This window comes from Fukomys damarensis, unplaced genomic scaffold, assembly GCF_012274545.1.
Source record: "Fukomys damarensis isolate Sample0158 unplaced genomic scaffold, DMR_v1.0_HiC HiC_scaffold_37, whole genome shotgun sequence".
Lineage (NCBI taxonomy): Eukaryota > Metazoa > Chordata > Mammalia > Rodentia > Bathyergidae > Fukomys > Fukomys damarensis.
This window is the reverse complement of record NW_022900949.1, coordinates 68,647,737-68,671,046: the sequence shown is the minus strand read 5'-3', so window position 1 is coordinate 68,671,046 and position 23,310 is coordinate 68,647,737. Positions and strand designations below refer to the sequence as shown.

The window sequence follows — 23,310 nt, the reverse complement described above, 5'->3', positions numbered from 1 at the left end:
ACACACACACACACACACACACACACACACACACACACACACAGACGGCCTATTATCCCTGCTGTTCTACAGGGCAGGGGTGGGAGGGTGCATACTACAATATAGCAAAATCCTCCAAGTTCCTCGGCCTCCAGGAATCAGCATTAAGGGGCTTGGTTGGCAAGTCCGTAATATGAACCATTAATATTATCTTGTAGTTCAAAGGCATCTACAATTGGACAGTAGGAAAAAATCCAGGGTACTTTCCCCCACCCCTTTTCAGAAATACTTTCTGTGAGAAAGAAGGAGGTGGGGCCAGGGAAAAAGAAACATACAAGTAGGCAAAAACGGAAAACAAGCCGTTCTTTTCAGAAGAGTCTCGCTCTCTCTCTCTCTCCCCACCCCAAACACACACACACACACACACACACACACACCCTCATTAAAGCTTGTTTAAATATAAAACTCAAAGTTTGAGAACTTATAAATAGTATTCTAATTCTGTGTAATCCACATTATATTATAGAATAAAAACTTTATTCCAAATAGAATTATTACCCCAAACCAGAAAACAATAATATAACTATTTCCTGCCAGAAACATGATCTTGTATATCTAAAAGAGTATAAACAACTGTTACCCTGAAATAACCATGAAAGTTCAAGGATAAATTCTCAGGGTAAAAGGCACAGCTTTACCTTATAAAGCTGTCTTTCTCAATTTGGAGGGAATTTGGAAGAAAGTTCAGCTAAGCAAAAAAGTTTATCTTTGTTTCTCTTATTTTCAAAGGGAATGTCTAAGAAATAATTTTAATTTATCACGTGCAGTCCTTTAGGCCTCACACCGTATAGACAACTTATTTGATGATAAATGCATTACTCATTTAAGGAAGTTTTAGTATATTTTTAAAGTAGACGACATACCTGAAGAAAAAAAACTATTCATCCTAACATGCCTAGCATCCCCCTCCCAGAGAGATCTTTGGAATAGTTAAGCCCACTTATTTTTCTTTTTTGGTACTCGGGATTGAACTCGGGTCCTTGTGCTTGCAAGGCAGGCCACCGAACCGCTGAGCTAAACCCCCGGCTGCGCACTTATTTCTTTAAAGTAGCAGAAGAAAGTTGTCATGCTTCACACGAATCATAAGAGCATCTAAAGAGTTAGAAAATAAACAAAAGCTTTTTCCCTCAAAATGTAGCCAGAAAATGAGACCTGCAAACATGTGCTGTATTAGTTTAGCAACACAGAAGAATGAACTGTACTCTTCTACAGGCCAAGCCACCAAAGCAGGGAGAAAATAATGGGTTCTGTTAAATCACTTTCACAGCGCAGGCTGAGCTGGACACAGGACGCACAGCAATGTTCTGTTTGACTGAGAGGACACATGAACGTACAACAGGTTCGCCGCACGCTCGAACTAGGCCCATGCACAAACATTTTCCTGTCTCACTCTCCCTTCAGTATTCTCTTTCTTTCATGCTCCGTAGTAGACCAAAAAGGGCTGCAGATGGTTTGCCATGGCTTCCATGAAACATGCCCTTTGCTATCTGCTGTAATGTGACGGCAATGACCAAGAAAACAGGGCAAAAGTGACTCCATGACGAGAGACTGGTAGATTCATGTCCTCTTCACGGTTTTCTCTGCTGCCATGCGGTACGTGCTGCTTCTTGGAGACTTCCATGCTATTGAGACCACAGGTGGATGTCCAGGCCTTCATCTCAGCTAAGCTCAGTCTTCCAGCAACTCTCGCCATGGTGCCACACACTTAGTGGAAACCATCCTTGGAGCTTCCCTACCAGCTTTACTACCGCTAAGTGACCTCAGTCAGTGTCACCGAGAGCAGGATAACCCAACTGGGCTCTTTCCAAACTCTTGAGAAACAGAATTATACAACATTATGAAATGGCTGCTCCCAGCCACTAAGTTTTGGGATAATCTGCTATGTGGTAGTAGATAACTGGACTTGTTCTTTACCCCTACTTTCTCGTTTCTGTCTCTCTAAACACAAGCAGTGAAATCCAAAGGCAGCCATGCTAATCTAATGAAGTCCTTGAAGTATTAAGGACTATGGCTCTGAAAACAGTGCAGGCAGAATGCAGGGAAAAGAAACTAGACTCCAATCACGAGGCTTAGAGTAGAGCTTTGGGCCTCTAGTTGCAGTGCTTCTAGAGGAAGGTTTGATCCGCAGGCAAGCAGCTACCAAAGGCTACAGAGCTCCCTCAGGGAAGGCCCTACCTGCCGCATGAGCTCCTCTTGGCGCATTCTGATCCTCTCTCTCTCCATCTGGATCCTCTGGAGCCGCAGTTTCTGCTGCTGCTGCTGCTGAGTGGTGAGCGCATTGGGCAGACTCATGAGCCCTGCTGACGGGTTCTGAGCAGGGTGATTCTGCGGGCTCAGGGTGCTGGGTGCCATCTGCTGCTGATGTTGGTGATTGATCACTGCAGGGAGCAAGAATACCCGGGAGATAAATGATGGGGCCTACTACACTTCATCACAAAGACACCATCAAAATACTTCATCCTTTGGAGTATAGATTCCTGAGATTCCTTCCAAAGTACTTTCCTATTAATCATTACTGTTCAAATAATCGTTACCTTAATTCGAATCACGGGAGCACAGATACCAGAGGCCCCTCCTGACTCACCTAGTCTTGGCTTTTGTGCTCTGTTAGAAATCTTGTTATACCTCTTTTGCTGACACTGTGCTGGGGATCAAACACAGGGCCTTGCACACGCTATGTGGGTGCTCTACCACTGAACTACAGTTCTGGGGCCCTAGAAAACATTTTAAGACTTACATAGAACAACAGTGCAAAAAATAACCAAATTCCACAAAGGTTATCACAACTTATGAGAGAGTTTCACCAGGACATCTGGAGGAAGGATAGCTGGGTGTGGTGCATGCCTGAAATACCAGTACTTGAGAGGCTGAGGCAGGAGGACTGCCAAGAGTTCGAGGCCAGCCTAGGCTACATAGTGAGTTCAAAGCCAGCCTGAATTAAAGACAAACAGACAAACAAAAAAAACCACAAGCAAACAAACAAACAAACAAACAAACAAACAAAAAACCATGAGGAGAGTTCTTCCCAAACCGTGCCCTAACTGGTCTTCAAAACATCAGCCCTTACAAGAGACATTCACAGCAAGTTATGGCGGAGCTGCTGGTATCTTCCACATAATTTAGATTTGACCAATTAGACTAAACATCTCAGGTTATTAACTGTAGATTCTGGGAGAGTAAAATTTAGACAATGGCTTTGTTTTAAAAAATAAAGCATACATCAACAGAGCATATTCACCACAGGATAAGAGGCTGTTCACCCCAGTGTTTTTGTTTTTTTTTTTAAATAATAACAAAAGACTAAAAATAATCTTACCACCAATGGGAGATGATGTGCATCCAGTCAGAGACATTCCACATAATAATTCGAAAGAATGAGGTACAGGTACTGCTAGGGAAGCCTGACCTTAGAGCAAAACCTCAAGAAACAGAAGCGTAGGTTTGAGCATGCTATAGTTTGTGGTTAGAAAAGAAAAGGCACATTACACATTCACAGCAGCTTTCTTTAGAAGGGTCCACCTGGAAAGAGCTAACCACGGTACCACTGCAGAGGCAAGTGTCAGAAATGAGAGATCTTTCTCTTCTGTTCTGCACTGTTTGAAGTTTTCCTACATGCTCCCATCCCTGTACCAGGGGATTGAACTCAGGGGCTACATCCTTAGCCCATTTTTTACTCTGAGGTCTAACTAAATGGCCCAGCCTGGTCTTGAACTAGGACTCTCCCGCTCAACCTCCCAGCTGAGTTCCAGCTTCAGTTTTGATTCATTCTTGCTTCAGTGAAGACGTCACTTATTTAGGTTATATTTCTCTGTGGAGACTGGCAAAGGCCCTGACCTGACAAGGTTTTTTCAGACCTGACAACTGCTTGTGTGACGGGTAGCTGGGATTACAGCATGTACCACCACACCTGGTTTTCCACGCACTGATTATTTATGTAAAACAAAATGAAAAGAAAAGAAAAAACCCATAAAACAAAATCAAAAAACATGGCCCTATAGGAATCAAACTTGATGTTTTCTTGTTGTAATGAAAGACGGTAACTCAAATTGCTCCAAAAGCAACCAATAAGGCTCAGAATACGATCAAGATCATCACAATGGAACTTGGTACAATCCTCTTTGTGGGGATAAGGAAAGCAAAGAGATGAGGAGGAACTTGATCAAGGCCGTAAAATGGTCAGCGTTCTAGAAGCCAGGTGCCCTCACTCCCTCAGGTGCCCACAATTCCACTCACCGCTCTGCTCCGTCCTGGCTGCTGAATTTCCAGCTGTTACTGAACCCTGTGAGGGGAATGCAAGAACTTCGTTTCTTCAAAACCAGGGCTTTTTTGGAGGAGGGGGCAAGGAGAGACAATGGGGGCACAGGAGGCCCAGGGCAGACACGAGATCCCCAGGAAAGCACGAAAAGACAAAGCGTCTGCATTTGTCATGACCAAAACACTCCCCGTAGGGAACACTGTGGGGAGAAAACAACCCTTCCGTTGAGGGAAGAGGAGGAGAATATCCCAAAGAGTATCAAATCCAGTTATCCGAGGCCAAACTGGACTAAGGGAAGACTGCCACAAACTGCCTCACACAGGAAGGCAGCTGTCCGATGGTCCTCACGGGGAGGAATAACCCAAACAGAAAACGTCTTCGTGAAGCAAGAATTCACCAAAACTAAAGCTGGAACATCCTCCCCAAAATGCTTCCAACTAAGTTGGAATTTAAATTTAGATCCCATTTATCTTTTGCATCTCTTTTTTTTTTTAAACTGATTTTCTCTTCTGTTTGGAGATGGACAAAACTGTACTGGGGGCGGGTGCTGGGGATCGAACTTACGACCTTGTGCTTACGAGGAAGGTAGCAGATAAAACTATACCCTTGATTGGTAATGTTTGATATAAAAGAAAACAAGAAAAGCAAACTCCACAGCATCTGAGATACAGAGACTCTTGTGATCCAATAACTGTGCCCGATAAGGCAAGCATCAAAGTGAGAATGGGGGTGGTGGTGGTGGTGGGAGTTATTCACAATGGACAGACACAACCCTCTGGTACATGGGCCTAAACAACACACACAAATGTGTCCGTGGAGCCATTCTGGCAAACATACTTGGTCACTTCCACAAAGCACTAAGAGTGGAACCTGTTCAAGGCCAGGGAGAATTCTGGATTGAGTTCTAAGCGTGTGCATCACTGGCTTTATAAAGAGCAAACATTAAAAAGATAAAGACTTTTGCTTCCGAACTTCTGCTTTTTTGCAGCACCAGGCAACAGAGAGAGACAGCTCGCAGAGAAAGTTCTTTGGCAGCTTCCCGCTTCCAGGAGCTGCAGACACAGAGGGAGGCCAGGGCGTCGGCTGCTCGGCTCCTCTCCTGGAATGTTTGACAAACGTTTTCTTGGCCTCAGAGAGGTTCAGCAGCTTGCTCTTCTGTGTCCTGGGCTTGCTTCCCTCATTTTTAAAATAGGTTTTGGTCACACACACACACACCAAGCATGCAAAACAAAACCATAAGGTTAGGCTTAACTACGAAACCATCACAGGCCTGCACAGGGCTGGCTCTGAGAAGATCACAGAAAAGACAACCAGTTCTCCAAAGGCCAGAAGTCACACCTAACCCCTCAAAAAACACAGACATTACTTCGCTCCCTTCAAGTCCTTCCCAATTTCCATTTGCGTCTAGAAGAGCAAAGAGGAACACCTAGCAGCTCTAGCTGTGTAACTCATCAGTCTCAGCTTCTCTCCTCTACAACAAACTTCTTCGCAGAGGTGTCCCTATGGCTGGCATTTTGAAGAGAGCTTGTGGTTTTGTCAACATGTCAGAGGCACGATTCCATTTAACCGACTGGGTGAGCCCTTCCCCAAGCCCTGTGAGAAGTCCTCCTCTGGGTACTTGCTTCCCTTCTGCTCTGTTAGTAAGGGACAGGTTCACACATGGCTCACAGAGGCTCAGCAGTTTAATAAAAGTATATCCACAGCATCCAAATTACTATAAATAAATGACTGAACACATAAACGACTGGGAGAGGAGACAAATCACTGGTACAGAGGAATTCCAACTCATTTTACAAAGACACACAGTCCTGAAAGGGACAACGGACATAACTGCAAAGAATGACTTCATTCCGAAGGGTATAGGAGGACTCAACTTTATTGTGGAGAAATCTGAAAAGTACTGCCCTAGCCCAGTGCTGAAGGCTATCACTAACAGTGGAGAGATTCGATGAGAGTACATAACCTTGCTGTGATGGGATGGAAATGGTCATTTGTTTTTCTTTTTTAACTTTCTAATGTTCTCCTCATAACTCATTTTTAAGTCTCATCATAAGAGAAAAATCAGACAAATGCCAATGAAGGGGAATCTTACAAAATACCTAAGCAGTATGCCTCAGACAGAAAGAGCCTAAGGCAAACGTGACTGGTAAATGTAGTGAAATATTAGAAATGGGACCGGGAGACAGAAAAGACATTAGGTAAAAACTAAAGAAATCTATTAAATAAAGTATGGACCTTACCTAAAAATATTCTATCAAGGGCCAAGGATCTAGCTCAGTGGTTCCGCCTCCTGCCTCGCAAGCACAATGTGCTCAACACTGTATCTTCAACAGTCACTGTAGTTTTCACAGAGGATATAAAAATAGATATAATATTCAAAACAAAATACAGTCTATAATGTATTTTATGGAAGTAAACACATTAAGCTAAAAGAGAAAAGAAAAAGCATTGTGTCCAGATGTGTTCCATTGTCAAACAAGACTGTGAAACTTTCAGCTAAGTAGTTACAAGAATTTATTTTACTGCAGGATTTCTCAGAGCCCTTAATACAGCACACTGTGCAAAGAGTGCTTTCTGAGAGGGAGGCAAAAGTGCAAAGCTTCTCAAACTTGAAGTAGGAATACTAAGAAATGCTGATCTACTGCAACTTTGCAGATATTTTGGCAGAATACTGAATTAAAGTATGAATTAACATTAAGTCCCACTCTGTGCTTTTTTTGCAGTACCGGGATTCTAAACGCAGGGCCTTCACACTGAGCTTCTTCTCCAGCACCTTTTTTTTAAAAGACAGAGCATCTCACTAAGTTGCCCAGCTGTTGTTTGCTCCTCCTGCCTTGGCCTCCCAGAGTGCTAAGATTACAGGCATATGCCATCACCATGCCCAGCTAGTGTTTGTTTTTGTTTTTTTTTCAAATTTACTAAATAGCTACTCCGACCTCAAAATCAGAGGAAGAATACAGGAGCAAGTAGACATTGAACAAATAGTTTCACATGCCTAGAGTTAGGGCCCGATGAGCAAGATACAAAGCAAAAGAACACTAAAACAAAACACAACACAAAGCCAGTTAAGCCAGTGTGCCTGTAGCTCCAGCTACTTAGGAAGGCTGTGGCAGGAAGATTATCTGAGCCCCGTTCAAGGTCAGGCTGGGCAACATAGTGAGATACATTCTCAAAAACAAAAATAGAAACCAGGGAATATGAGAAGTACTGTATACAAGATTGCAAGCATATGTACTGAAATTTACCTGGGCCTGGGATCACATGCCTATAACCTCAGTACTCGGGAGCCTGAGGCAGGAGGATCATGAGTTTGAGGCCAGCCTGGGCTCCAGAGTCAGTTCAGGCTGGTCTGCACTATGTAGCAAGACTTTGTTTTTTTTTTTTTTGTAAATAAATAAAAATTTAAAAATCTGCTGAAATTCTACATTAGCAAAATCGATTAACAGAAAATTTCACAGATGGCTTAATAGCATACTAGTTTTCATAGGCAATGAGCGAAATCTTTAAGTTCTATGTTTAAAATAATCTAAACATGGCGTTCAAAAAACAAAGTCTTCTACGATAAAACAACACATAACCTCCTCTAACATCTCCCTCCAACAGTGAAATGAGGAAGAAGCTGGCTCATTGTGAGAATCTGAATGGTTTCCTGCAAATAAATAAATAGGCAACAAGCAAAGACACACACTGGATAATACATTTGATTTGCAATCCAGGAAACATTCTCCTTGGAATAGGTGTTTAGCTTAAATGTTGAGGCTAAGAAGTTTGATACAACACATCAGAAACACCTCTCAGAAACCTAAACACACCACAGGAGGGGAGCCGCAGTTCTCTGGAATGGTGGACAACTGAAATTTAAAAGCTTTCCTGCCATCTCATTCTTTGCTTCCTTCTAAAGATGCTGAAACTGAGGTCCCTGTTGATTGTCCCAGGTTCCCAGGACACAGGGTTTGCAGTGCTAGTTCCATGAGTGTCGTCCCTAGAAACTGGGATGACCTATACCCCTGACTGACCCAGCCCTAAGGCTAAGTCATAGCAGCAGATTCCAAATTTGTCCTTATACCTAATGTGTTCTCTTAAAAAGAGGAGGTGATGGTTAAAACAGCCATTCAATATTTTTAATTAAGGTCAGGCGACCCAGAGTAGTGGACAGTATGTCCTCCCTCATAACTAGGTGTCTGCCCCGTTTTGCAGACACCTACATTAATGGATACATTACCATTAAATAATCACAGCAGGAAAATGTATACATCCACTTGCCCTGTAACATTTTAAGGAAATCAAGCACGACTTAGGATGCTGTGTTTTATCACTAGCAAATGCACATCTGATTGTGTGAACGTCAGGAAAACCTTTCCTGTTAGATACAGATGGAGCCATTCGTCTCAAGTGAAGCTCTCCTAACAGACTCTGAGCTCTTCTCTTCCGCAACTCGCATTAATTCTGAAGTCCTTCTGAGGCCTGGGGTGGGGCTCTTTGTCAACAAGCCCTAGGAAGAAGTCAGTGTCTCCTTATTCCCTCAGAACCAGCCCAGCAATGCGGATCTTTCTTCCTTATGACAACAGAAGACAATTTTCATGCTGGAGCACACAGGAGGCCCTAAACACATTGCCCACAAGCTATAGAGTTATGGGCCAGAAACTGGTAACAAAACATTGGGTTCATTTAAAGACGCTAACTATAGAAACTTTTTTTTTCAAACAAACATAATAATGGGGCTGAGGATACAGCTCAGTAGCACAGTGCTTGCCTGGCATGTGCAAGGCCTGGATTTATTCACCAGCACAGGGTAGAAGGAAAGAAAAGAGGGACAAACTGGACCCCCCCCCCACCAGCCTGGGACTGGTCCTTCATGCTGAGCTATATTCCTAGGCCCACCCCACTTTTTATTTGTTTTAAGACAGGGTCTCCCTAAGTCACTTAGGCTGGGTTAGAACTTGTGATCCTCATAACTCTGCCTCCTAGAATGGTGTAATTAATAGCACACAGGCACTAGCACATCCTCCTGGGAACTCGTTCGTTCTGTTTGTTTTAGTGGTTCTAGGGATTGAACCCAGGGCCTCACACTTGCTTGGCTGGGGCTCTGCCACTAAGCTACAACTCCAGCCTAATCAACTCTTTCTCTTGAGGACACATGTTAACCATTCATTACCTTGTGGTTTTCTAGCTGAGCATTTCATGAGTACTAGATTCTAGTTGCTGCTTCCTCTTTACTTCCAAGGATAGCTAGCTGCGTCCTGGGTGTTCATTTCATTTGGTTCTGCTTCATTATTAATGGCTCACAAACCCCTCAGAGTTCCCACATTACAGGTAGGGGCCGTGTACATATCCTATGTGATGTCACCATGACAGTTTGGGCTGAATGAGCTCTGGAGTCCATTCAGACCTGTGCCTCTCAACTAGTAGTAGGGTCTTCCTCCACAGCCCCATCTCTGGCTTGAAGGAGAGACTGCCTCTGTGTCCCGAGACTCACTCAACAGCTTGTGCTAGGGCCAGCCCGGAAGGGAGCAGTTAAATGTCAGCCCCTTTGCCTGTCTTCTCTAAATTCTGTTGGGCTTACTTCTACTCTGCTTTTCCTACAGGCATTTCTCAACTACTGTCGCGCTGAAATTTTAAATAAATTTAAGTACATGGAACCAGCACAGCTTTTGGAAATGAGACACTAACTGGGCTTAGCTGCTACTCGCATCCCCTGAGGTTTGGCACGGGCCTTGGGACAGACACACTTTAAAACCAATGATTCCGACCAATTCTCATTTTAGAGATGAAGAAACTTAGAAGGTGAAATAACTCAGCGCACGTCACATGCACAGCCCATGGACACACGTAGGCTACTCAGAGAACATTGAAGGTGCTACGTTAAACTTGGTGACAAGGATAACTGCTTTCCTTTTTGTCATCTCGTGAAGAACTCTAATGCAGATTAATTAAGTTATTGCTTTTAAAGAGATAGGAAGCCAACATATGGATCGCACCCGTTTGTGTGACCTGATTTTACAAAACATGTTTGTTCCCTTAATTCCCCCGTCCTGAACAAAAGAGAAACTTTGAAAAGTTACATTTCAGGAGGGCCATACAGGGAGATGAAGACATCAGACGATCTAGACCAGAGGTGGAGAACCTTCAGAGCCTTTAGCGAGACAAACAGTCCACTACAGGACTGTTCACCACCTCTAAGTCCTTCTGGCCACGGTGGCTTTGGGAATGACGGTCCCCAATTAGAAACATACAACATGCAGGTGTGAGTCATTTCTGACTTATGTGCAGACCCCACCACACCGTGTTTTTAATATGTTGCAGCATGAAGAGGGCCTGGGTGCAGCTGCAGGACTTCTCCTCTGTTTGTGGGCTGTCCGTGGCTTAACTCACAAACTGGCCAGCCTCAGGTGTCTCGCAGCCCTGTCTGATGGAAAACACATGTCTACCAGAGGTAGAAAGGAAAGCCAGCCGCAGTCCAGCCTTGACTCAGTCACGATACATGAAGGGAAAAAAGGGATGCAGACGCGCCTTTTACCCTCCTTGTGTCTCTCTCAGCCCCTGCCAACAATAAGCCGCTTGTTTCTCTTATTTCCCAGAAACAGTATTAGCTGTCCAACAAGGTCAGCAAAAAAAAAAAGCAGCTTTTCACTTCAGGGTGTGTTTGGTTCCAAAAATCTGTAAAGTATTAAACCAAGAAATTGCACTATCCCAACTTCACACTGAAGCCTTTATTCCAACCCCGGGTGAGAATAGCCATAAGGAAATTTCTCAGGCGGCTTGGTTGATAAGGCTTGGAGCTCTGGGACCGTGTCCTGAGCCTGTTTGAATCCTTAAAACCACTTCCAGGTGCTCCAAAGCCTGAAAGATGGGTGCCGGTCCTCCAAACGCCCCAAACCCGTCTAGTTTTAGACTCCTAAGCCCAACCTGCATGTATCTCTCTGGAAACTTTGAATTTTTGTTTTGTTTTGAGACAGGGTCTCACTATGTAGTCCAGGCTGCTCTTGAACTCCTGGCAGTCCTTCTGCCTCTCCTCCTGAGTGCTATGATTATAAGCATGCACCACCATGCACAGCAGAAACTTTACATTCTTAACACCGAAAGAAATGATCTTCTTGTATTTTTTTCTTCTTGTCTGCCCATGCAAACATTAACTGGATCCAAAAAATCAGTGTGCAAGTAACTGGCCAACTGTTCCGCTAGATGTAAAGGTTAAAATGCCTATAACACCAGTTTATATGCTTTCCTAATAAATACATTACCCAGAATGTATAGTTTACTGACATTTCAAGGATCTAGACATAGGTTCCCCTTGTTATAATAGATCCAGAAAAATCTAGACCCCCCCCCACAAATTTATGGGGGGGGTGAGACAGTTTCCCTGTGTAGTTTAGGCTGGCCTTGAACTCACTGTTTCTCAAACTGGCCTCGAACTTGTGGCAATCTTCCTGCCTCAGCCTTCTAAGTGCTGGGATTACAGACATACACCACCATTCCTAGCTCCTTCTGGATTCTGCACTGTAAAGAACCACCTCTCTTCCATCTAAAACAGTAGCAGAGCCGGGCATGGTGGCCCTCGCCTATAATCCCAGCACTGGGGAGGCTGAGGCAGGAGGACTGCTGTGAGTTTGAGAGCAGCCTGGGCTACATAGTGAGTTCCAGGTCAGACTCAACTACATAGCAAGACCCTGTCTCAAAAAATCAACAACAATAATAATAATAATAGTAATAAATAAAAATAAAATAGCAGCAGAATGTACTACCCTGATTCCATCTGATTACAGGTCTATCTCAAGACTTATCAAAAGTGGACTGAGGCCAGGAACAGAGGCATACACCTACAACCCAGGACTTGAGAGAGTAAAGCACGAGGATTGAGTTAGGCCAGGCTGGGCTACACAGTGAGTTCCAGGCCAATCTGGACTGCACAGTGAGGCTTTCTCAAAAAACCAGAAGAAAAATAGGGGGCAGGAGGAAATCCTGCGGCAGGAAGCACATCCTATGGAGCAAGTAAACTTAGCAAACAGTGACCTAACTTGGAAAAAAAGCGCTGCTTCACAAAATTATCTTTGTGATACCAAATTTAATTCTATGGCCACTCTACAGCAGCATATCCAAAACTATTACATTATCTTCACACAATAGGTATACTTTTATCCCGGCAGGAAATGGAAACTCTGATTCATGCATTTATTTTCATTAGTTGGGAGAGAGTTTATGGTAGCTTTTTATTGGTTAGATTTGCTGAACGATTTTAAAACTAGTCCAGGTGCAAAGCATGGTAACCCAAACTAAATAACAGAAAATGAATCTACAGCTGTGTTCCACAAGGAGCAGAGGAAAAATTTCCAGCGAGAGCTGCTAGCTTTTAATCTGTTTTCTGTCTACAATAGTCCATTTCAGTAAACATTTTTGTCACTTAAAGAGGTCCTACATTAGACACAAAGACTTCAAGAGAGAGCCAGTCAAAGGATTTAAGAGAGAACTTGCGATTAGTAATCAAACGTGGAAAATGATCCTCTTCACAAGGATTCACAGAAATGCAAATTCAGTGCTATTTTCCAGCAATCAGATGAACAAAGATGATAAAGCCATGTAGGTGTTTTGCACTGGACCAAGACCACTCAGAATGACGTAAACAAGAGTTAACCAAGAGTAGTGGGACGAAGGGCTCTGGTAAAACTCTGTACCAAATTTTGAGAATTTATAGATGCACACATTTCATTGAGGACTATCCCCATAGATCTTATAGGATTTCTAGTGATTCCCTCAAAGTTAATTGCCCGTGAAATAAAAGAGTCTCAGAATATTACTAGTGGGGATATGTGGGTGATAGAACTACACTGATATTTTTCTTTCAAGTGCTCCACTACCCTCTGAACTATTCATTCCCCCCATATTCGATACTAGAGACAGTGGTGGGCAAGACGGCAAGGTCCCTGCCCCTCAGGAATTACTAAAGACATACAAAAGCAAACTCAGAGTGTAATTTCAGCAGAATGAGCTTTGAGCAAACAAACGAGTAGATGTGTTGAGTAGGGAAGGTAAGGAAGACCTCTTTGAAAAATGTGTGATCTTAAACAATCTGGGCCTGAAAATCAGGGTGGAGGACTCCTAGGGCAAGGGACAGCAAGCGCACAGGTCTTAGGGTGGGTAAAGTGCTGGCTTGTGAGCTTCAGGTACTTGTACAAAAAAATGCCCATGTGGCAGAGGAGAAGAAGAAGGAAGCAGGTCTCACGACCCTGGCTGGCTGTGGGGAGCACTGTAGTTGGCCTCTTCCAGTGAGGCAGAGAACTCCTCCTTCCAGCACATTGCTTGGACTACACAGGAAACTGCTGGGCTATCTCATAATGTTATGGTCAAATTAAAAACTGAAACAAAATGCGCAGAGACGGAGAGATTCTGGGGTACACGGTAAAGTTAGGCAGCATGAAGGAAAGTGCCACTGGTTAGAATCAGGGTCTCTGAACGGCTCCCTCAGCCCTGTGGAGTGGCTCATAGCCACCTTTGGGCAGAAAAAGAGTAAGGTTTGGGCAGGGGTGGGAGGAAGCAGAAACCAAAGCAGATCTGCTTTTAAAGATTTACACAAGAAGATTCTGGTCCCAAGCAAAGCAAAACAAAAGCCTGTTACTCTAAATTTGATTTGGTAGGGTGTGCCAAAGAAGAGTTTTGTTCGTAACAGCAAAATACACAACAAAAGAACTATAACTCTGCATTTTCCTAATGTTATTCTTGAATTAAACTGGGCATGTGACATACACTTGTTTCGTCTTCAACAATTACCATCCGGTGCGGAGACCAAGCCATCACCCAGGGTCAGGACTGGTGTTCAGTGCTGACATTCTTTGTAGCCACTGCCTCCCAGGTCACAGTGCCTCAATGACCCATGAGAAATGACAGCTCAAGTCTCCTTATAAGGAAAAGCTGCATTTCTCTCAGTACCGTAGCAGCAGTGACCTCCTAAGTGATCTGACACCCATCTATGAACATAGTGTCCTCATTGCAAGAACCCTGCAAACCCCAGGGCTCAGGCTGTCAGTGCTCCCAGAAGACACACAGGGCACAATAGTACGCAGTCTTCTCCCGGGCCCTATAGTTCTCTCATTCACAATCTCTTTACTCCAACTTAATTATTTATTTTAATTCTTTTGATTATTACAGTTTATACAAGACAAGATGGGGAATAAGTGGACAGAAGCACAAGAGTTTCAATTTTAAACTATGTACACAGCCACACAGTTATACTGTTTGTCAAATAGATGATGTGTACAGCTTAAATGAGCAAGATGGAAATGGTCACTTGCTAGTGATTCTAAGGGGAAGGATCTGTACGACTTCAGGCTAAACCTTATAGAGACTTGGTAGACCAGAAAGCTTTTCCTCGTATGTCATTATCTTTACTGAATATATCCATTAGAGGAACCACTTGACTCAAACAAACTGTGCCCTTCCTTCTCTAACCAAGTGATCAGAGCGAATATGTCCAACACTGGGATGAGTCAACCCTGAACATCTCCTGAGAAGACACAAGAAGCACATAACATCACTTCTGGGGTATTCCTCCCCAAAATGCATGACCTAAGTCTAAATCAGGAGGAAATGCCAGGCAAATCCAAGTTGAAGAATAGTCTAGGCCAGGCATGGCAGTGTACATCTGTTAATTCAGCACTCTGGGAAAGTAAGGCAGAAGAATCACTTAGCAAGATGCTTTCTGATTAAAAAAATAAATAAATAGGGCTGGGGATGTAGCTCAGTCCAAATGCTCTGGGGAAAGAAGGAAAGGAGGTGGGGGGTAAAGGAGAAAGAGACAGGGAGAGGAAGAGAAAGATCTACAAAATAACAAGTCTACAATCTTCAAATTTCAAGGTTCAAAACTCATGGGCCAAGGAATCATTTCAGGTTAAAAGAATGTTGTCTTGGGGCTGAGGATGTAACCCCAGCATGAGAGAAAATGAGAGACAGAGTGAGCAAAATTCAAAATAAGGGATAACTAAATGTAATGCTTAGGGCTGGGGATTTAGCTCAGTGGTTCTGCCACCTGCCTCACAAGTGCAAGGTCCTGAGTTCAATCCCCTGTACCAAAATAAATAAATAAAATGCATGATCTTCAGTTAGATCCTGGACTAGAAACAAAAAACATTACTGGGACAAATAAAGATTTCCAAATATGGGCTGAGTATTAGATAACAGTATTGTACTAATGTTAAATTCTTGAGTCCTGTACTCTGCTTGTGTAAAAATGTCTTTTTTTTTTAAAGACTGGGTTTCTCTGTCTAGTTCAGCCTGGCCTTGAACTCATTATGTATCCTAGGTTGGCCTCAAACTCATGGCAATCCTCATGCCTCTACTTCCCAAGTGCTGGGCATGTGCCGCCATGCCCAGCAAGAAAATATAATATGAAATATTTAGGAATAAAAGAGCATGATCTCTTGAATTTCATCTAAAATGCTTCAAGAAAAAAGAAGTACACATAGTGATAGAAATAAGCAAATGTAGGTCTGTAAACAAAGTATAAACAACTAAGAAAATATGGGCAAAAGATATACAGGAATTCCTTGAACTATACTTAAAAACATTTTAAAACAAAACCTGTATAACACATACTTCAAGTTCCGTAGAACTCGAGAATTCTCCCTGGCAAGAACCCTAGAAACTATCACATTCAGGCCATCGTTCTGGAGCATTAATGATGATTGAAGAAACCCCTATTAAACAATGGTTGCAATAAACAACTGTCTAGGGTTTGGAAGGGACTGAATCCTGGCTGTGCTACCTTACGCTGATACCTCACACCACCATTCCTCCCACCCCCAGCCCCAACCCCAACTGTAATTTCCATTGTTTTAAAGAGAGTTTAGGAAGATAGGACAAAGAGTGGCCCTACAGGACTAGGTGGCAAGGTCTTTCCGAAGTGGACAGCTGCCCCACAGGGACAGGAAACTACAGCTAATCTGAGGAGCAACAGGGGACACCAACAGGTTGATTTTATAGCTCAAGATGTGGAGTAAAAGGCCCTCAATCCGCAGAGTCAGAGCTGAGGACACAAATCCTCTTGGGCCTTCTTGATAGGAGGAGAAAGAAACCAAGAAAGGCAGGGTGGAGCATGAAAGGAGGACCATGTGAGCATACGAAATGAGGAATGTCTCCGGCCAAAGCCATCCTATTTTAATGTACCGTGACCCTGAGGTTTCCTCAGATCACAGGAAAAACACATCGTGCACTTGAAAGGAAACCAGACACAAAGAGAGGAAGCAGAAGCAAACTAGACTTGCTGGGGATGTGAGAAGACAGTTTGCCAAAGGACTAGGAGTTCTCTGAGATATCACAGGCAGTAGCAACAGAAAAATAATGCAAAGTGACACAAAGAAGGTGTCCAGAAACACCCAGAATGGAGCCCCTGGACATTTCTTTGTTAAGACGGAATGATCCACTTGCATTTGGCTAGAATTTGTAATTCTCTAATTCGGGTCCTATGCTTGTAGACAGCAGTGGAAACAGAAGAATATTTTTGTTGATATTTGAAGTGAGAGCTCTGAAGCAGCTAAATCAAAGTCTTGGGAGCCAGGACTGAATCAGTCACATTCGCTTTTCTTTTCTTTTTCCTACTTTATTTCTTTCCAGCTCTGCAAATATTTAAATCCTGGCAAAACTCAAAACTCACAATTCACTCTTCACTGGTGTCTGAGAAACAGAATACTGCAAAGGAAAAAGACGAAAATAATATGGAATGAAATGCATGACATGGACTGGAAAGCAAAACACCTCCCAATGAAACTTCCATTTATGGCTTAGTCAAAAGCATATGGACAGACAAGTTGAGAACAGCCACTGGGAAAGCCAGGTGCCTGGTTTACAGTACACTTGTGGCAATCTTAAATCATCTTTTAAAAAAGAAAGTAAGCACCCCAAACACACTCCCTCTCTGACAGTGGCTCTTCAGACAACTCCATGTTTGGTGTCATAAAAGCAAACTGTGTCAAAATTGTATTTTTTAAAAGATTTTTTTCTACTTTATTCACAAATATCCCAAAGAAACTAGAAAAAAGAGGAAAAAAAAAAAATCAAAGACAGATGTAAGAATAGGGCCTTGCAAGCACAAAGTCCTGAGTTTGATTCCCAGTACCAAAAACAAAAACAAAAACAACCTCCCCAAAAAAACCCAAAAGAATAGGGCTAAGGATGCGGCTCAGTGGTGCTGTGCCCAGGTCCTGAGTTTAATCCTCAGTACAAAGGGTGGGGGTGGGGGTGAGAAATACATATTGTAGCATTATCTATAATGATTGAACAGTGGACTCAATCTCCATGTTCCTCGATAGAAGAAGTGTCTAAGTAAATGATGGTATCATTGGTTAAATAAATTCAGACAAAACAATTGTCCAGTGTGGAGGTGCACACCAGTAATCCCAACACTGGAGAAGCTGAGGGAGGAGGATCGCCGTGAGTTTGAGGGCAGCATTTGCTAAACAGAGTTCAAGCCCAGCCTAAATGACACAGCAAGACTCTGTCTCAAAAATAAACAAACAAACAAATACATAAATAGGAAAAAGGGAAGAAAGAAAACAATTGGACAGCTATTAATATGCGGTAGAGCGAGCAAGTCCAGGTCCACTCATAACTTAAAAAAACCAAACAGTGAATCTATTTTGTACTTATCAGAAATGTAAGGACTAAAAATGTTAATAATACCTATAACTGGTAGAGGTATAAGGAAAGAAGCACTTTATTGTTGTTTTGTTTTTGATACCGGAGAGACCAAACTCGGGACCTTGCGCTTGTGAGGCAGGCGGTGGCACCGCTGAGCTCAATCCCTGGCCCAAGAAGCACTTTACTGGTAGGAATGCAAACTGGTGTAACCTTTTAGGAAAGCAATAACATCCATTAAGCCTTGAAATGCATATCCTCTAATCTAAGAATTCTATTTCTGAAAACTTATCCTATCACAAATAGCGTATGACACAAGGATTTATGTGCAAAAGTGAGCACCGCAGCATTGTAAATCCTTGTGAACAATCAGGGAATACAACTGCATTCGTTTTTTAAATGTGATACATTAACAGAGTGGAATGTTACATATTATTAACAAGTAATGAATAAATCTATCAGTATTAATTTAGAAAGCTCCCTAAGATATGCTAAGGCAATATAAATCTAACAGAGCACACATATGCATGTAGGAGACCTCGAGGAGACCTCAGAAGGCTGCTAGCAGTGGTATATATGGGAGGGAGAAGGCAAGGAGACATATCATTCCCGAATACCTGCTGAAAGTCTGAATTTTTGCCATAAATTTCTGTTGCTTTTATAATAATAATGAAAAAATTTCATCAAAAAGCATGAGGCAGGCATGGTGGTGCACACATGTAATCCCAGCAGTCTGGGAGGTTGAGACTGGAGGATCCCAAATTAGAGACCAGCCTTGGCAGCTGCGTGAGACACTGGGCTGGGTATACAGCTCCATGAGAAGGCCCGAGTTCAATCTCCAGTATGAGAAAAATAAATAAATTTTAAAAGGCAGAGGATTTTCCAAGTTTCTTATGTTTATATTGAAAAAAGACAAATACATGAGAAATTGTGAGCACAATTTTGAATGGTAAAACTATAGTGGCTCTCTCTTGTTTCCCTTCTGAATAGCATTATTTACAAGTACTGATTATACGGTATTGGAGGCTGGGTAATGTTTTTGAATCTTGCTGCCTCAAATATTGTATGTTTAAGATCTTACTTTTTCCTGCTTTTATTTTTGCTTTAACCAAGAAAAAAAGGAGGTGATCTTCCTCTTTCAGCACTTCAGAGGAAAGAATATCAGGGCTTTTGTTTTCCAGGCCTCTCAGATGGTATGATTTTGCTGACTTCATCATGGTAACTATTCAGAGGAAAGCATGGACGATCAGCTGTCCCTGACCACCAGCAATTGCAGAATGTCCAGGGAATAAATTTAGATTTCCAGAAAGGAAGTGAAGGAATCAATCAGTTGATACCTGGGTAGGGAGGTGATGATCACACACAGGCAGGGGCAGCATCCCTGGAATCAAAGGGAAGTGCCTAAGTGTCACTCAATACTTAGCAGTTTGGAACAAGTGGCCAAAAGACAGGCCCTCCTAGAGTCCCATGGCCTGGACAGGACCTCTCCAACTGGAACCGGGTGAAATCCCCCACAGCAGGGATGCTGCCGAGGGTTGCTGGAAGTCAGCCAGAAGATAGTACTAACATTGACAAAGTATTTTTAAAACTCCCAACAGAGATCCACAGTTTGGCGAAGAGATGAGACTCCATTATGAATGAATCAATGAATCAATCAATGAATGAGGTCCAACAAAGAAGGGGCTAAAACAAAGTTAGCCATATTTTTTACACCTCCTTTCCTGGCTCACAGACCCCCTCTGGGTGAGAAGTGTGGAAATGTAAGTTTACACACTAACCCAGTGAATTTCCACCATACTCTTCAGTCATCTAGATCGTGAACAATACATCGGCCCCTGTTTTTCGAGCTCTCCTTGGTATCGTTGGGGTCAGAACTCTCTGGAATGTGGCTTCAGCACTCAGTCACCCAATGTTCCTATGTGTCTAACATCAGAGGCCAAAATGACAAAAAAAGAAGCCATAAAAGAATGTGTATCTCAGACAGACAGTTAGTCCAGTCAAAACACGGGTGAACATATTCCAAGTTCCTTACAGATAAGTTACAGACTGGATGTTTGAGTGGGTTTTCATGCTATTATAATGGATTCTGTAATCCCTGTGCTAAAATACACAATTCTCATGCGGTTCCCACAGCTGACTGGTTTGGTGCTCAGACTTCTTCAGGGCATTTGGAAATGGTACCCCTTCCTCAGGCCCCACTCTCTCTCTTGTGACAGAGGTTCTCAGAGGGGGAGCTGAGCAGTGCGCCTGCCAGCAGCAGTGGCCCAGGAAGGTTTACTGGGAGTAAACAGGCTGCCACATTCTGAGGATGTGTGTGTAACACATGCCCAAAGAGATCCAGCTGGTAGACCTGGACCACACTAGGAGAAAAACCGGTCTTAGAGACGAATGAATGATTTGCCGGTCAAAGGCCAACTCAGTCAACTATAGAAGCCCGAGGATTTCTGGCTTCCCTATATAGCACTCTGTGCCTAAAGCCTTTGTCCCAACACATCTTCCTCTCCCACCATAAAAAGCTCAAGGTATCAAGTGGTTCTCCTGCTTTTTTTCTTCAGGTTAATATAAAAGTAGTCTAAAATGTGTGTGTGTGTGTGTGTGTGTGTGTGTGTGTGTGTGTAATCTAATCATAGTACAGAAAAAATAGGGAGTCACCCATAATTCAAAGTCCTAACTATAATCACTATTATTAACATTTAAAAATATTGATTTAGGGCTGGGGATTTAGCTTAGCGGTTCGGGGGCCTGCTTCGCAAGCGCAAGGATCTGAGTTCGATCCCCGGTACCAAAATAAAAATAAAAATATTGATTTACTAAATAAGTTTATTCTACAAATAGTGCACCTATGACCCATAATGCACTTTGCTAGGGTTTAGGAATATGCAGGCGGAGCTGGGTGTGATGGCGGCCACTTGGTGATTCTAGCACTGGGGAGGCTGAGACAGAGTTTGAGGTAAGCCTAGGATATATAGGGAGTTCAAAGATGGCCTGAATTACAGAGCAAGACACTGGCCCAAAAGAAAAAGAGCCTGAAAACTAAAATTATAATCATAGCATAAACAATCTTGTCTGCTATATAAAATAAGAATGCTACAATAGTTTTGCATTGTGCTCATATAGAATATAACCATTATTATACTGGTTTCAAATATATTGTCAAATTATGGGCACATTTATTTACTAGGTATTATTACTTGTATATCTTTCTATATACAACTTCACAAAGTGTTCATCTATTGTGCTACTCAGGGACATTAGTTTGGAGAGTATTTTGGGGGGATGCAAACATTTTTCATGGCTCTTAATACTTAGCAAAGAAGAGGTCTTGTAATTTCTAAATCTCACATTAAGAAAATGTACAAGTGCTCATTATCTAATTTTAATACACTAAGATAGATATAGGAATACTACCCAGGTGTACTTTGGGAGTCTAAGACAGAGAATGGCAGATCTGAGTCACATCTGAGCAACTTAGCACAACCCTGTGGCAGAGAGGAGGGGGCACCACTGATCCAGATAAAAGATTCTTCCACATTAAAATAAAGAGAGACTTCTGGGAAGATGGCAGAGTAGTGAACAGCAGAGAACAGCCTCTCCAAGATTTGGTGTCCAGACACTGGAATACAGCAACGGAAGAGAGAGAAGAAGGGAAGAGGATCTCTGGGACCCAGCAAAGATCCAAAGCAAGAACTGAAGTCCATGGGGAGAGTGAAGAGAGACATCAATGAAAGAGGTGGCAAATGGGCCTTTCTCCCTAAACTCCAGCTTGTGGAGCAGGAGGGGCAGCTTGAACCTGCACGTGCACGGTGACTACTGGCAACCCCAGACGCCTCCACGGAGAAACCTGTGAGTGGAACAAAGTGGAAAAAGTGGACTGTTGTGGCTGATAAGTTATTCAAGTTCAGATGTCCCCCAGGAGAAGTTGATTGGCCAGTAGCCATCTTGGAGAGGGAACAACTGAGCTCGGAACTCAAGAGCAGCTGTGGGCTTGCTCCATCAAGATGAGGCAGAACCAAGTTTAAATTGGGAGGAGGTCAAGGAGCCAAGTTTGGACCCGTGGGAAGCACATAGATTGTTGCAGGCTGAACAAAACAAGTTCCAGCCTAACAGCCAGAAACCAGTCTGCACTTCAGTACAAAAGGTACAGCCTTCCTGGGATTACCCACTACCCCATTGTAAATCTATAGCTTGTTGAGATTAATCAACATGGATCAGGACTCTGTCTACCTACTTTGCCCACTAGTGACAGCAGACAAATGCCTTGAACTGGACTTTTTTTTTCTTCTCTTGTTTTTGTTTTGTTTTTCCTTGTTTGCTCCTCTTTTTATATAATTGTATACACTGTTTCTAGTTCTTTGCTGTTGTTGTCATCTGCTCTTGTTTTTATTTCTTCCTTCTCTTCCATCCCCGTGGAAGTGTCTTCACCAGTTTCACAAAGTTTGCATAATCTCCCTTTGTTCTCTAGCCTTCCTGCTAATCTCTTCCCCTTCGTCTATTTCTCTATTTTTCCCCCTAACCACTTTCAAATTTTCTACCCTAAGAGTAAAATCACCATACTGAGGGTGTATTTACTGTATACAATTTTCTGGTTTGTTTTAGATTTTGTTACATAGCCACAAATGTAGTTCATATGGTTAAAGGTGGCAAATTAATAGTTACAACAGTTTGTCATTTTCTAGGTTGTATTTGATGCTATTGTTATCGCTGATTGTACTACTTTAGCCAAGGTGGCATAATTGTTTTGATCAATTGCTCTTTCTAGAATGCCAAGACTGAGACTAAGGATCATAAACAATATTACGGGCCAGTGCCAAAGATCCGAGGCAGCAAATTCTCATCCCTGATAAAATGAAGAGGTAAGATGTTGCAACAGACTCAAAACCCAAAAGCCAGCTACACATGAAGACATCTTTGAGAAGCAGTCATTTCCTAAAGGTTCTAAATACTAGCAATAAAGCTACTTGCCATAGTAATTTACAAACTCGACCCTGGAATTAAATTAAAAAATAAGGACCAGGGATAAATAAATGAGAAGACACTTTAGCAAGATGCAACCCCAAACTTCCAGCTCACCAAAGGCAAACCCAGTGGCCAATAAAATGGAAAAATTCAAAACCCACCCACCTGTACTCTCTGAAGTGGCAACAGCAGAATTAACAAAGTAGAGGAATGAGGCTCTAGAAAAGAAATCAAATCAGAAATAGTTTCTCGGATAATCTCAAAGATGGTAACCGGAACGAAAGATGAGGTTAGTGACTCTAGAGCAGATACAAATTAAAGAATAGAGGAAGTGCTGGGGATGTAGCTCAGTGGCACCATGCCTGCTTTGCAAGACAAGGACTTGAGTCCAATCCCTGGTACCATTAAATTAAAAAAAAAAAAAAAAAAAAAAAAAAAAA

At 42.6% G+C, this 23,310-nt stretch overlaps 1 protein-coding gene across 1 annotated transcript in view; it reads right to left on the bottom strand.

Moving 5' to 3' along the window:
• Wwtr1 (WW domain containing transcription regulator 1) overlaps positions 1-23,310 on the bottom strand; it is a 186,991-nt gene that overhangs the window by 21,866 nt on the left and 141,815 nt on the right. The window contains exon 6 of the mRNA XM_019207639.2: positions 2,215-2,417. Within this exon, the coding sequence (XP_019063184.2) occupies positions 2,215-2,417 (203 nt within the window). The remainder of the gene's footprint in view (positions 1-2,214; positions 2,418-23,310) is intronic.